General features: G+C 42.7%; 1 protein-coding gene across 1 annotated transcript in view; it reads right to left on the bottom strand.

Moving 5' to 3' along the window:
* shisa9b (shisa family member 9b) overlaps positions 1 to 15045 on the bottom strand; it is a gene marked incomplete at both ends in the record, with an annotated part of 28622 nt that extends 13577 nt beyond the window's left edge. Inside the window, 2 exons of the mRNA XM_083778992.1 lie at positions 8413 to 8516; positions 14486 to 15045. Coding sequence (XP_083635118.1) covers positions 8413 to 8516; positions 14486 to 15045 — 664 coding nt within the window. The remainder of the gene's footprint in view (positions 1 to 8412; positions 8517 to 14485) is intronic.
* Positions 15046 to 16898: the final 1853 nt, after the last annotated feature.

Consider the following 16898-nt stretch of genomic DNA (forward strand, 5'->3'; position numbering starts at 1 on the left):
GGAGAGCTAACAGTGAGAGGTGACTTTGATCTTTGGCTGCCTGCCTAGAGTAAAAGCAGGCCACACTTCCAAACTTGCCCTTTATACACACAAGCAGGCCACCAGGACAGGCATATGAGAGTAATGGTTGGCAGTGTAGCCCAGGACACCATACTGGTGTCTTGAATGTAATCTTATTGATAGCCTGATAGGCAACATGTCAGAACAAGGGTTCAACTAGTTCATACACTGGCAAGACATCACTACCTATATCCATCATGGCTCTGGCATGGTTACAGACACAGGACCGTCCTATGGTGAAATTGTGAAGTAGTGTCAAAACTCAAAACCTTCAAAGAAGACTTGACAATAATTGAGGTATATATAGTATCAAAGAGTGGAGAAAACTATCTCACTCTGCCAAAAGAAAAACTACAATGTCCCTCTGTATGTCATATTGTCCATATGTCCTGCTAGCGAATTCGCATGGCCTTTGTGGTAGGAATCTGATAGAGGAAACGGGGACTGCTCATTAGTCCGACATCCCGTTAGTACGTACGTCCGACTACGTGGCCGGTTAAGACTCACCCTGTGGCCCCATGGTTAGGGTTAGGGATAAGGGTTAGTAACCTTGCTTGGTCTAAAATAAATGAGGTACACTAAGCTAAGCACCTTGTTAAGTTACTTTGGGACTGCAGAAATAAGGCAGGCTGCAGCCTGGGCATAAGTTCACAAGTTAATAGTTGTCTTGATAAAACCACACGTTAACTGTACATCTGTCTGCTATTCCTCTGACCTCTGTTATTCTATGGACCCCCTAAGTGTCTGGAACAAAGTTTGAATTGAATTGAATTACTGTTATAACCAACCTTATTGAAATACATCTTTCAGTCAGTGAGGAAGCGGGATACACCACTGGAGAGCTAGCAGTGAGAGGTGACTTTGATCTTTGGCTGCCTGCCTAGAGTAAAAGCAGGCCACACTTTGCCCTTTGTACACACAAGCAGGCCACCAGGACAGCGATATGAGTAATGGTAGGCAGTGCAGTGTAGCCCAGGACACAGTCACACCATAGCTAGCATCTTGAACAGAAAGAGGACAGTTTCATGTTGTCTCACTCCCCAAAATGCATATTGTGACTTAGTGATCAAACGTCAAATGGGTGCCCTGAAGAGGGGAAAATAACAACCTGACAACCGCCAGATGGAAGACACGCTTCACAATCACATTTGCCCAGTGGCGTGCACAGATAGACACTAGGGGGTGTTAGAGCACCACCTGCCCTTGCCCTCTGGACAGCAATGCCCCTTTGAAAGAAACAAAAAGAGGAAAGACTTTATTTTTTGTACAGTGTACACTACAGTATGTGGACCATGGTGACATTGATCCATTCTTGATTAAAAAAAATGCTTCTAATATGTTATTTATGCCCCAAAATCTATACATTTCACACTATTAAGGCAACCGGCCGGTTCCACGCGCTGCACAAGGTGCCCTTTTTTCACTTGAGCACCTGCCCCTCTAAATGTCTGTGCACGCCACTGCATTTGCCTCACAACGTGCGTCCATGTAGTTGGCTGTGTTTGTTTGGTTAGCAACCGGGTTAGCCACATTAACGATGTCATCTGCTTTGCTACTATTTTGATTGGTTGGTGTGAAGTTGAACCGATCACCGAATACTGCCGCTTGGCAACGCCCATCCCAGGAACTGCTACCATGGGAAGTATAGGTCTTCAGTCTGTATAATGAAGTGAAACGAAATGAAAATTCAGACTGAGTGTCAGGCTAGAAGACTTTCTCACAAAAGTACCAAAAGTAAAAGTACTCATTATGCAGAATATCCCATTTCCCACAACTTTTCAGATGTATCAAAATCTTTTGAAGATAGCAGATTGCGACGCATTGTGAGCTTGTAGATCGGTTACTGAAATGGTTACTGTATGTCTCTAATAATAATACAAATCTACAAAGTAACTAGTAACTAAGGTTTTCTGATAAATGGCCGTAGTGCAGGGATTTTCAACTGATTATGAACCAGGGACCAACACCATGACTGAGAATCAACCTGGGGACCATTGTAGTGTTGCCCTTAACAGCTATTATGTATTATTATATTGGTGACTCAACCAGTCAATCCCGTACAGTGTGTGGATGTTACACTTTCCCGTACAACTGTGGAAGTTCTTGACATCCAACTTTCCAGTAAATGACAACATTGACGTGTCAGTTACAGTCACTATTTGTGCAAATAATGGCACTTGTCACAGCATCGGAGCCCACGTTGTGTGAGCATCTCCGAGCGTATACTACTCGCCACCTGCCCAAGTTTGGGTTGGATGTGCATGTTTTTGTACTTTTTTTCGTGTAACATTGACGTGTCATCATACATCACCAGGGCATTTAGTGCACTCTGTTTCGCAACTTTGCATGGTCAGGGACCACATACAATACCTTCACGGACCACCAGTGGTCCACGGACCACCTGTTGAAAACATCTGCCGTAGTGGATTAAAAATACAATATTTGCCACTGAGATGTAGTGGAGTAGAAGTAATAAATACTGGTACTTAAGTACAATACTTATTAACCCATTCAGGAAGGGAACCCCTTTTGGTGTTTTAAGGATTATGTTAAACTTTAGCTATTGAAAAATAGCCGATCTACAAGCTCATAGCGCAGCACCGAGTGCCGTGCTACGAGCTTGTAGATCTGCTATTTTTGAAAAGTCGTGAAAATGTGGTGCAAATATATTCTTTCAGAGTGAACGTTTTGAACTCAAATCTTTGCTTCTGGGGGGTTGGGGGGGTCCCTGGAACAACATATTTTCAGATGGGGGTCGGCGGCCAATTACATATATTTTTGGGGGTCCTTGACATGAAAATGTTTGATAACGACCGACATACTGTAGAAACATGGGTTTTTCAAGAAAACTGTCAGGATTTCAGAAGGCATTTGTATAATTGTCCTTATACTGTAGGTCTAAATGGGTGAATGTACTTAGTTACTTTCCACCACTGTCGTTTATATACAAAGGTACAACGTGTTCATTGGGTTTTGTGTGTCGAATAAAAGCAGCTCAGGGACAAAAGCGAGAACAAAAGGCACAGCAGTGCCCACTGTCCAGCGAGAGGCTTGTGGTGTGAGTTGAATTAATGTGTTCAGGGTTAAGAATGGGTCATTGTGGTTTCCATTGGTAAACAAACGATGTGGCACGATTTTTGGCTGAGGTTCGAAAACACATCTAATGAAGTTAACCTGACCCGCCTGAATCTGATATATTCCAAGCATGATAAATCAAACGTTATAATAGAGAGTATGCACATGCATAGTGAGTGGCAAATCGAGTGGCAAAGTGAGTTTAACGTTGTTTAACGTCGTTTAATGCAGGACTTTTCTGTTTGGATGTATGGGCGCTGTCAAGGCCTGCAGAAAGTAGGTTTTTGCCGCCACTCAGTAATGCATTCCCTCATACTTTCCGCGTATGTTGAAGATGTGACATCTTCAACATATATACCCTCTGTAATTTGTAACCAACATCTGCTAAAAGCTCCCACCTTCCTACCTCTATGGACATGAATGTCCATGTTACCTGACCAGAGTATTACAATAACTTCCCCAATGGCCACAAAATGCATGTACTGTATGCATTTCTTATCTCCTTATCCCTGACACACATTGCTCTCCTGCAATAGGATATTTGTCTAGTTACCTTTTTTTACGGTCTGTGCGTGCTAGTTACCATGGTATCATGATGGTACAATAGGTTATGCACTATCACACACTCCATGTGTGGACTGTGGACTTCAGTGAAATGAGTCATAACATTAATTCAAATGTGCGCATTCAAACAGAATGTTGTGGAGTAGGAAACAGCGAGACAGGAAACCCAAGTTGCATAGAGGAGTTTACTGATCTTCCACATAAATACAATACAGATACTCTGTAGTGAGAATCACTGGAAAGGTTTGGCTTCGGCCCTATATTCTGTTCATGGATCAAGATTTTATATGCGTCACCACAGGCATCGGTACGAACAAATAGAATAATGTCTGAGTACTTCCCGCTTTTCCGTGGTACGAGACAAGGTTGTCCCTTGAGTCCCCAACTATTTGATCTCGCTATGGAACCACTGGCAGTGATGCTGAGGGATACAGAGGGCCTGGTTGGGATACAGAGGGGAGGGCACAAATCCAGCTGCCACGGTACCGATTGCTCTAAACCTTGTTTCACACTTTGGTCAGGTGTCGGGCTATAAGTTAAATCTCAGCAAAAGCATATTATTTCCCATTAATGATAAACCGCGTCAATTGTCATACCGGAATTTCCCCTTCTCGGTCAGCACGGACAGTTTTGTTTACTTAGGAGTCTGTGTTACTCATAAATATAATGATCTTTTTGACAAAAATTTCAAAACTACACTCCGAAAAGCCAAACAGGACATGGAAAGATGGGCAGCACTTCCATTATCGCTAGCTGGTAGGATAAATTAGATAAAAATGACTATTATGCCTAGGTTTCTGTTTCTTTTTCAGGCAATCCCATTATTTATCCCAAAGGCCTTTTTCAGGGAACTTAATAAATACACATCTACGTTTATTTGGAATAGCAAAGTGCCCCGCATAAGGAGAGAGTTTCTAGAGCGACGAAAGGAGGAGGGTGGCCTAGCATTACCCAATTATCTGTATTACTACTGGGCAGCTAATATCCATATGTTAATGTTTTGGGTTTTCAATCTACCTGAGAATGAATCCCGATGTGGTTGAGCATGGAACAACATGCAAGTAGCCCGGTATCACTGGACTCTCCAATTACCTCTAAGTAAACGTCAAAAGACAAATAACCCAGTTGTTCAAGGTTCCCTGAAGATTTGGTCTCAGTTCAGAACCCACTTCAAACTTTAAAAGGCACTTGTCACCTCCCCCATTCGGGCGAACTGCAATTTTGTTCCATCTCTGACGGACCCTTCATTTCAGCAGTGGCATGGAAAGGGAATTAAATGTGTGAAAGATCTATTCAAGGATGGGCACTTCCTTTCTTTTGAGCAAATGAAACGGGTTTTTTATATTTCACAGTCAAACTTCTTTAGGTATTTGCAAGTACGTAGCTTTGTTGTAAAATATTTCTCTTTGATAACTCCACCAAGTACTTGGGTAGACGAGTGTTTGAGTTGGGATCCGGTTGACAGGGGCATAATCTCTAGGCTATATGACGGCATTCAGAGGGTGGCTTCCCCGTCACTTGAACGTGTGAAGGGGGCATGGGAAGAGGAGTTGGGTATGGACTTACCAGAGTCTACCTGGCAGATGGCAGTCTCACTGGTACACTCATCCTCAATATGTATTAGACATGGTTTGTTACAATTTAAGGTTTTACGCCTGATACTATTTAATTGGAAACAAGCAGCACCGCCATCTCACAAACGTTGGGTGGAGGATGTTATGTCACATCTCAAGCTCGAAGAACTTATACGATCAGGGGCTCCACTCATAAATATAGCCTACCAGAGTTTGGCAACCGTTCCTAAACTACTTTGCGGTAGTATTTTTTACATAATCATTGGCCATCTCCCCCCCCCCCCCCCCCCCCCCCAATTTGGAGGGTTTTGTTTTACATTGTTTCAGACGTTTATATATTTTTTACATGGTACATGAGTACTGGTGTTGTTGTTGGTTTGTCCTGTATCTGTCTGTTGTCTGTCTTGTTTTATGTTCAAAAAATCTTCAATAAAAATACTTGAATACTCTGTAGTGAGAATAACAACAACAACACCGTGACCCGTAACCGGAAGCACTGAGTCCTCCATCTTTCCCCCGTGCTCTTAAAGGCACCATACCCCTCGGGTGAATGTCTCTCACAGTCTCTCACAGTCTCTAGATGTGGGTCACCACAATGTCATCAAATACATTTTAAATAATTCTATGGGCAATGTAGCAACCTGTAGCTAATCCAGGAAATAGAGGGGAATCCTTACTCAAACCATAGAAAATATGCCAACTATTTCCATAACTGAGATTCAGAATAAGATTTCTTTGTAATATATATATATATATATATATATATATATATTAGTGCTGTCAGGCGAATAAAAAATTTAATCGCGATTAATCGCATGATTTGTGTAGTTAATCGCGCAATTAATCGCAATTAATCGCAAAACCTTTTTTGCTCTAAATTAAATGATGAACTGAAAGAAAACGCTGTATTGTAGAGATGCAATACATGCAAGAAGTGCAATGTGCATTATTTTATGGCTTGCCCATTTTCTCTATAATAATATATATTCTGTGAAATTAGCACATTCAACACAAACAACTGTTTCCATAAAACAAACTAACATAGGCTAATTCTCTATAAGCAGAATCATGAATAGGCCTATTTAATTTATACAAAAGGAGAAGAGAGAGAGCAATGTGTTTGTGGCTCAAACTTTGTCTAATATTGTTTTAGAGCAGTGGTTCTCAAACATTTTCATGCCAAGAGCAAAGGACCCCCAATATTTTTTCAATCTACAAAAATAATCCCAAAATCGCTTATAAATTAAATTAAATTAAATTACTTACTAATCGCTTATTTGGCAACACTGGCCAGAAACGACCAGTGTTGCTTCTTTTTGTCTTATTTTGTATAGACCTAGGTGGCTTGTTTCTGCCATAGAGTTATACTGGCAACACCTCTGTCTTCTAGCTAGCTGCTGCTGCTGCTCCGTCTCGTCTCTGTGTGTGTACTGTCAGTCCCTGCTCCGTGACTGGGAGATGGGACTGTCGATAGTCTGGAATAGAACTTTCTGTTACAGTTAAATCAATATAAAAGTACCACACAACTGAAAAGTATCGCGACTGTGACGGTGTGACCGCAAGTTAGAAACGTGTGTGGCTATAACGAGGCACAGCTGTTTACAATGCGATGCTAAATTAACAGCGGGGGTTTTGCTTTGGGTCTGGATGGATGAATTCAATTGCACAGGTTTCTCAAGCTTTTTTGGACTGGAACGTACACGAGCAAAACCTTTGTGAAATGTAAATGGAAGGCTGTTACTCCACTTTAAACATCCTAACAAGGGGTCTGGGAAGGGAGTGCATTGCAGGAACCAGTATTCCTCAACATCCCGCCTGCCAATCGCTGTGTTTTTTTTTGTTGCGTTAATGCGATAAAAACATTAGTGCCGTTAATAAGGTGTTGCGTTAATGCATTAATAACGCGTTAACTTTGACAGCATTAATATATATATATATATATATATATATATATTATTCCTACTTTTCATTTTAACCCTAAAACATTGCATTTTTGTCACACTATCCCTAAAAATGTAAAATATTCCATAAAACATATTTTGATGGCAATTTGAGGTAGGCCTACTCTTCTTTAATATTTAATTATGACTTTTCACAACAACAAAAAACGACAAATAGATATCATGGATATCATAGATATCATGGGGCATATATTATTATTATTATATTATTATTTTAAAAGATATTCCTAAAAACAAAGAAAATGGAGCTGGGAACAATGAATTCTTTTTTTAAAGTCCACTGTGGGTGTATGGGATTTTTCTTGATCACACTATCAATAAACACGAGTGAAATTCACACCTGCCTGTAGAAACAAACCTACCTTCTAACTGAAACATTACATTAAAATAGGTCAGAACATTTGAAACAAATTATCTGCTGGTGAATTCTAAGATGACGGGAGATTATGGATTCTAAGACACCAATATTAACATAAGCTAAGTTGCTGATGATAATTATTATTAATTGCCACAGTATGTTAAGTGCTTGCTGAAGACATGACTAATTGCTTTACCAGCCCCCAGGATTATCATGCCTCCTCTCATCTAGAGCATCTAATTAGGAAAGGCAAAGAAATGTGTCGTGTTCTGTAAATGTTTTATTGTCGTCCTTCTTGGCATTAGTATAATCATTTATACTGTAGAATCACAAGTCTATATTACCTCAGCCAGTGGAGTTGACCCGGATTTCTGTATGTTTTCACCCCATTACGTGTACTGTTAACAAAATAGTCGTGAAATGTGCTGATAATGAACAGTAGGCTGTTTGGAAGAGATTACTATAATAGGGGACAACATGGAAAATGTATGGATGGACCACTTAGCTAGATTCCCATGGAATTTGCTGTGTAACTACATATTGTATGACTCCATGGTTTCCTCTAGTGCGGCGTGCCACCATTATTAGGACATTTTCTACTTGCACACAATATATAACAAAGCTATGGAGGAAATGCCATTGCAATGCAAACGTCTTACAGTATGTGATTAAAGGAACGGTTCTGTGGCAAATCCATGGAAAGTGTTGTACTGCCCCAAATTGGTCTTGTGTATCACTCACTGCTGTTACTATGCTGCAGGTGTGACAATCCCTGTTATATTATACAGCCTAATAATGACTACAATTAAATACAACTTACGAAGACTGTTGACTGATCCCCTGGTTTGCATGGTCTCATAGGGCTGCCTATGCATTCCGATGTCATCAGAGTGTTCGGGATGCCGCATCACCTGGGCAAGAACCCTGGAGAAACAGTTCATTCAAAGAAAGCGGTCCTGATCAGTTTAATACAAAACAACGAATCGTTAAATTATCATTTTAAACAATTCATGTATAATGGCCATGCCATTTGCTTTGCTTTCATCATAAACTATTGTTTATTGCTAATATGTAAATGCTCACATGTATTCCAAGAACGGTTAGATACTATAGGGATGTAATGTAACCACATTGTCGTTATCATTATCGTGATATCACAATAACAAAACTGTCTCAATATTACAGTGGAATGACTAAGTAGTATTATCGTGGGCCTGTGAAGGCATCTATAGCATACAGTAGGTATTCAGGCCGAAACTTGCTAATCACTTGGTTATATAGCTAAACATCTAACAAACCCGAAGGGGTGGATTTATTAACAAAAGATGAGCAACTGGCCCAGGCAGTGGCGTAACTGTCTGGGCACCCGACTGGTAATCCAGTCGCAGTGTGCCGCGGGTTCGACTCCCGAGCCCGACACGGCCTTTACTGCATGTCTTCCCCCATCTCTCTCCCGTTTCCTGTCAGCCTACTGTCTGTCCCTTTAAAAAACCAATAAAAGGCGTAAGCCGCAAAAACATATCTTAAAAAAAAAAGAAAAAAAGATGAGCAACTAAACTGGGGGGTAAGCTTGAAGTGGGGCGAGGGCCCTGCTGGCTGCCCTGCTGGCTGCCATGACTGGGCCAGAAAAGTGCAGAGAAGGAGAGGAGAAGCTGGATAAGTGATAGTGCTCACAGGGAACCAACAAGGCGGGTGCTGTAACTGCGTGAAGTTATTCAGGCTGTCAGCAATATCACAATTTGATGGCACTACAAACACTGATAAGCTATGGAGGCTTTTACAGGCGTTTACACTGTTAAGCTCGGGCCACAAGTAGCATGCTGACCGGGTTCTTGTGTAGTTTGGAGGTGTTTTGAGATGAGGGGCAGGTGTAAAGATGGGTGACCAGCTGTGCTGAGATGTGCTGTGGAGCAAGCATTTCTGTATGTGTGATGGGACCATGGGACCAATGTGTGGCCGTTCACAGCGAAGGAGAGGTATCTTCGTTGTGCGCCCATTGGAGATCAACAAAGCTCTCTTAGACCTTGGAGGTCAATAAGAGCTGGAATGGTGATCATCTGACCTTGCACGACCGGCGAGAGAGACGTAGAACCTCACTGTGCAGATGAGGGTCTGGGAAGTGACCAGACAACTCATACGGAAACCCAGTGTGTTTTGTTGTCCGGGCAGAGGACACTCTGGGCGGCAAGATTGGACAGGAATTGGCAGTGTGCACTGAGCTGGCGCAATGCATACAAAGTTTGTGTAGTCCTTTGATTCTCGCTCTCCCCCAGAGTTAAACAACCGTTGGAAGTAAAGCTGATTCGGCCGTGTTGCACAGGCTGCTCCCCTGTGGATGTTAGGAGGGTTGACGGAACTTCCAGGCAGTGATTAACTGGAAAATTGAGAGAGACAGACAGAGAGAGAGAGAGAAGAGCTGGTTCTCTCTCGGATAGTATAGGCCAGGGTGTCCTTCATAGCCTCACCCAAGTCCCAGTGGAAAGTGCTGTACAGTGCATGCTCCAATTAAAACGGCCTGTGAGGAATGTGGAACTCCGTGGCATAATCTGCCACCAAGCTAGAGCCCTGCTGGAGTCCTGCCCCTGGGTGTCGTGGTCAAACACAGTCCTGAACTCTGTCACAAAAGCCTTGTAGTCCTGCATGTACTATAGGCTGTGCATCCCTCACGACTTGACGAAACCCACCACCACAGGCCCTTGTTGTTTTTCTTTTTTTCTGTGCTGGCTGAGGAGCTGATTGGAGACAAAAGGCAGGTGTGAGATGTGCTATGGAGCTGCCTTGGGGCACTGATGATGAAGTGCATACTGTAGATGTGGAGGCGAGGACAAACCAGTTCAAACTGCAAAAAGTAGATTGTAGTAATTTGTAATACAGCACTAGTGTTTATAGACTGCCAAACTGTTAATTTTGCAATCTCACAATCTAATTGGCAGAGTGGAGGATGAATCCTACTTATTTTTGGTTACCCCATGGCCTTGCCACTAGCACCACCCCACTAGACCAAAACTGTCAACTTTTTTCAACCTTTGATCTTGTTTACATTATGCAATATACACTGTGTATTTTGCATATTGTAAACAAGAGCAAAGGTATAGTCCTAATAATACACCCTCCCCATAGACAGGCACTATGTATTTTTAGCCTGTCTAGTGAGTTTGTGGGGATCTAATGATGGCAATGTTATAATATACCCTACACTACACACTTGTATGCCAAATAGCAATATACATGCTCATCAGACACGCCAGGGTTTCCGAGGCTATGAGTCAGACACCCTCCCCTAACCCTAACCTCACAGGAAGCCACGGGTGATTTTTAACCCGCAGCATGGATTCGTTGTAACCCGCCACGGTAAGACATGATGACATGGTATTAATTCCAAAAACAAATGTCTAATATCATAATCCTCATGAAAGCCTTTAGGAGCCAGTGTGCAGATAAAGGGGTGACATTGTCATCATCCCCCCAGCTACAACAAAACTCTACTCAGCCGTGACCAACATTGTATCAACTACATGAGCATGGGCCCACCCCTTTCAGAGGTAAATCCACTTTCATTCCACCTAAATATAGAAACTCATCTCTAGACTGCCAGAACAGTATGCCTATACCTGTACTCTGTACAGGGTATATGTAGTACTACTAAATTAGTAGTACTATAGCCTCCTAGGCTACTGCAGTGGTTCTCCACGTGATTTTGTTTTTATTGTGTGTGTGTGTGTGTGTGTGTGTGTGTGTGTGTGTGTGTGTGTGTGTGTGTGTGTGTGTGTGTGTGTGGTGGGGGGGGGGGGACCACACCGCACAACGAAGGGGTATTTTGATTCTAGGCTTAAAATAATTGAATGGAGTCTACCAGAAAATGGCCGCCACTGCTATGTCCTAATACTGTATATTATTAGAATATACATTTAGGATGGATATTGGAGAGACATCAATTTACACAGATTATAATGAACACAATTTTTCAGAGAATATACTATGCATCATCATAGGCAGAATTCTATTTTAATTGTTGTTATGAATTAGTCATAAAACTGCCCAATACTGTGGCTGCTCTCTTAGGCAGATTTATTTTATTATTATTATTATTTCCATTGTTATGGCCTGTTGACATTAACTTTAACTCTCCTGATGTTTGCCAAATGCTGCAAGATACTTCTGTCTGTCCCTCTCCAGTGTCTCACCAACAATATATAATCGCTTATGCAATCAGTGAGCTGAAATTTAGTGTATTACCGTATTCTCTGTAATCTCTGAGACAGTGTTGCCGTTTTCCTTAATATGTTTGCATTGCCTGCCCTGCATTATGTTAAATATATGCATTGAATTAAATAATCTAATATTTACAACATACATTGTGGGTAAACAATACGTAAATTAGAAACAGTAAGCTTGTATTAACACTGATGACTTGATTGTTTTGGCTTGATTTCTGCATCAGTAGGAGCATATCAGAAGCTGTCAGACCAACACTTCTACTTTGGTGATTATCCCATACTAGTCTCGTATGGCCAGACTGTTGCCTCCCACAACTACTTTAAAATGCTTCCGGTCATACAGTCTGGAGTGAGGAAGCTCTGATCGTGTGTAAAATATAAAGCGGACGTGAAGCCTCCTCCCCCCTTTCATCTTTATAGTCTTGCAAATGTATCCTAATTTAAATAAAAAATAACCTAAGCAGGTATAGCTTGCTGCTTAGCACAAATGGAAATGACAAATTCAATATACAGATATTTTAAAATATATTTTCGTCAGCTTCCGTTACTAGGATTTCGGGAGGTGTAATTGTACACACTCTATACTGTATAGAATGTGGAGATTGTGGATAGTTGACCGGCTACGCAAGACTAATCGCATAACAACGGTGATAGAGAAGCCATGCAGTCAAAAGTGTTTGACGCTTTGGCAGGCGCATGCTACAAGGGAGAGGATGCCTTGGTCTTGAGAGAGCAAACCGTCCTTGTATATATAGCAACTCCATCTCAGCGACGAGGTCTCGTGGTCGAGTAGGTGCACCGGAAAGAGTAGTGAGCATTAATGTGAGCAAAGGCTGTCTCAAGGAAAGTAAAGCAAGACAGTGGATTTCACCCCTTCTTCCGGGTTGGAAAAGTGATGGTCTCCGCCCCATTTTGAGCCTAAAGGCATATTCATAGTCCCGTTTTCGGGTGAAGAGGTGACCACCGAAAAGCGGTGACCACCGCGGTGTGTCGTCATGTTGTAGTTTTCGGTGGTCACCACTTCACCGAAAACTGGCCTATGAATAGGCCTTTAAACGTCATCAGTGCATTCATGAATGTGCCGGGCTGAAAGCATGAACGAGCACCGCAAGTCGTTTGTGTGTGTGTACGTGTGCGTACCAGTCATGAAAGAGCACCGCCCCTGTCGAGTACATCATCGACTGTACTAAGCACGTTCATGTGTTTGGCCCAGTTCAGCTCACGCTGCAGTATATACCTACGATCGGCCAGCATGTCCATTTGGCTTCAATGCTTCCTCTCGGTGGTAGGGGCTTGGTAAATATATATATATATATATATATATTGTATATAAAGCCACTTCGGCCCAGTGGAAGTTGGGCTGTAGAGGCTTCGTAGACAAGTCAACTACCAGGCGGCTCCTTAAGAAACCGAGGCCAGGCCCAACGTCAAGCCATCGCTCACACAGCCCTCTCCGGTGCTGCTGAAAGGGTCAGTGGCTCTGGATTAAGAGGAGGGACGACATCTGGGCTCTGAAAGAACATCAAAAACGAGATGACCTCAAGTTGACCGAGGGGTAGAAGGGTTTGGAGTGGAGAGTATAGCACACCTGGGAGACCGGACGTCGCTGTTGAGCCCTTTGGAGGTGTCGTGGCCCACCTGCTCACCTGCTCGCCCCAATTAAGCACCTACCTCTTTCAGCCACTCAGCCCCCTGACATGGCATCATCATTCATCACCCTCACATCGGCAGGTATAAGCAAGGGATTGTTTCAGCCTGTGTGCTGTCAGGCTGCGCAAGCTTGACTCAAGGAGGACGACACCTCTGCCATGCAGAGTCCTGGGCAGTGGGCACTCAGGATGAGACAAGTGCTGTCATAGCAGCAGCAACAGCAGTGAGAATGAAAGAGGTACAGTACAGTAAAGTACAGTACAGTACAGTACAGTACAGTACAGTACAGTACAGTACAGTACGTATACACTAATGGTTGATTGAGGTCCAGATCCAATACAATCATGTGCAATGATGTTTAATACTTAAAGGTAACAAGATGCTCAATATTAAATTCAATGTCTGATCCTCCATCTGCTATAGTGTAGTGCCTCTAAATTCTGTTGGTGCACAGAATCCCATGCATGCAACACAACCCGAGAGAACGGAAATAGAAACCTCACTGTTTGGGAAATAAATTAGTTCAAGTCATGCAGCCAGGATTTCTATAGGCTATACTCTTCTGCTCCATTTACACAAATTATTTCCTAAAAAACAAACAACAAAACAAAACAGGTGTACACAGTCGTGCCCACAATTAATAGGCAACCAACCAGAGCAGTCAAATCGAGATAGAATTTGACTTGAGTGAGTCTAATTAGACTAGCCATATTGCATGCGTCCCCCCCCCCCCTCCCCCCGCAATTAAGCATGCCATGCAATAAGGCTTGCAATGGATTCAGAATCATATGAAAACCCCTTGACAATATTCTACTTAAATCAGAATTACATTTTGAGAATTGTGCCTTATGTATATTGTTCGCGCGGTATAGGCTACCGTCCATCACTGACCTATTTGAGCATTTTTCAATATGTTCTATAATTTCTTAGGACTTTTGATGCTAACATATTTATGAAAGTTGAAAGAGTTTCCGACTTTCTGTTGCAATTTGTTTTTCCATTAGAATGCCTCCAGGGAAACTATACCTTGACATATTTTGTCTGTGCGGCCGGTGCGTCTTCTCCAGGCCCATTTTAGTGAAAATCCCGACCAGTGCCATCATGGCCACGATCCCGCACACGATATACACAACGAGGTTCGACTTCTCCTTTGAGCTCAGCGCGTCGGGCACCACCGTCTCCGCCAACTGCGGCGGAGGCGCCTCTGCCGTGGTGATCCACGGCGGGGTGTCATAGTTGCCGCAGTTCGCCTGGTCCAGCCGGGAGCTGTGGAACTCGCAGCAGAACCTGAATCCACAGGTGCCGCAGCAGTACAGGTAGCTCCCCGTCCTGCAGACGAACGGGGGGTCCCACTGGCCCATGACATCGTAGTAGCCGCGGCACATGTCCTCCGTGAGCGCCGGGGTGCTCTCGGAAGAGGAGTTGTTGTTCTCTCCATCCTCGTCGTTTGAGTCGTTGAGGGACACTTGATCTGTCGTCGTCGGAAAGCTGTCCGACGGCTCACCTTGCGCGTCGCACACCTGCACCAGAACTTTGACCAGAAAGTAGCCACAGAGCAACAGTTCTGCGCCTCTCGTCGTCATCATAATGTCGTGCACCGTGCAGATAGTCTGCACACACACACACACACTTTGAGTCGGTCCACTTCTTCTTTCTTGCACCGATGAAAGGACGAGATGTGATGCCGAGGAGGAGCGCTCATGAGTCCGCTGATGGCCGCATCAGCATCATCATCCACCACAGATGAATAATGATCCTCCTGATGATTCCTGCAACTTCCACCACGCGCATTGTGTTTGAGGCTGATCGCGTATAGGCCTATATACGTGCGTTGTTCTAATTATAAAGAGGAATAAAGCAGTTAAAACGTGACTAAACAAACATAAGTTTCCACAGGTATAGTTGTAGGCTATCTCGCATCCCTGTGAGCGGTGCTGCTGCTGGCTTTATTGTCGCTTTTCAGAGCCCTTATTGTTGGATGCTCTCTTCTAGGAACTGTGACAATGACAAATGGAACCGACTATCGGACTGCTCAAAAACAAAGTAGACCTGCTTGTGCGTGCGCGTAGTCTACACACACTGATAGAGAGAGAGAGAGAGAGAGAGAGAGAGAGAGAGAGAGAGAGAGACTGGGGGTGGGCGTGGGGGGAGAGAGGGGGAAGTTAAAGGACCACTTCACCACTTTTCAACCCATCTTCATATAATAGGTCCTCACTAATAATCATGAAACAATGGCACAATTTCTTTCTACTCAGTCTGTGTCTCATAGGAGGGCTGTGGGCAGTTCAGAAACTCCAGTGACATCATCGATGGGGAATACAAGCTAATAGAAACTGCAGGCTTTCTAGAAAAGTTGCAATGCGAAAATGGAAGCCATCGTTCTCACGATAATGAAAATCTAAACATTTTTGTAAAAATAATCTTGTTTAAAAATAATCTGCCTAATGATGATGTCACTGGAAGACGATTTCTAAACTGCCAACAGCCCTCCTATGAGACACAGACTGAGTAGAAGACATTTGTGCCATTTTATCATGATTATTAGTGAGGACCTATTATGAAGATAGGTTGAAAAGTGGTGAAGTGGTCCTCTAATAATTAGGCCTAAATATTTAAATTAATTATTATATTATTATTAATTAATTACCGTTTCTGTCTCGGAATTATATTACTGTACAAGTACATAATGTGAAATTTACAATACTTCATGAGTTCATATACACCTGTCAGACAGAGTAGGCCATAGGTTATTATTCATGTAGGCTATACAATATCGTATATAGGCTACCAGCGGTTTTCAATCAGTGGACCACCAGTGGTCTTTGAGGAGGTTCCAAGTGGTCCCCAGCTAAATAGTTTCATAACCAAATGGACCCTTAGACTTTAACTCTTGAGAGTGTAAAATTAAACCAAATGGGCCCATAAGGGTCCATGCATTTGGTTTCATTTTACATTTAGTGAGTCCCACTATGTTTTTTTTTGTTTTTTTAAGATTTGCATAACTATACATTTTTGGAAAGGGTATTGTGTAAGGAATCAGAAAATCAATGTTCCCATTTGCCCAGACGTGAGTGAGTTTGTGAATAAGTATACAGCAACAGCTTAATTAACTTCCTCGACTTTTACATTTCCATATGAAGCTGAGATGTTTATCAACTGACTGTTGGTTCCATGTCAGTGACAGTAAATTGGATGTTTACATTCTGAATCACTCATGTCAGCATTAATAACACATCTTTTACATGAGCTCAGCCTCATTCTCAAGATGACATCTTCTTGCATAGTCTAATTAGTCCAACGTGCTGCTGGAGCTGTAGACGCATGCTAATTAAGCATGAACAGAGTGAGGAATAAGTGTTGTTGATTATTATAAGACCGTCACACTTGATTGATTATCACACCGCGTGCTGACATTTGGTTATTCTACCATTGAGCAAAT

Source organism: Protomyctophum parallelum (genome assembly GCF_964188405.1).
Source record: "Protomyctophum parallelum genome assembly, chromosome: 13".
In the NCBI taxonomy this organism is placed as follows: domain Eukaryota; kingdom Metazoa; phylum Chordata; class Actinopteri; order Myctophiformes; family Myctophidae; genus Protomyctophum; species Protomyctophum parallelum.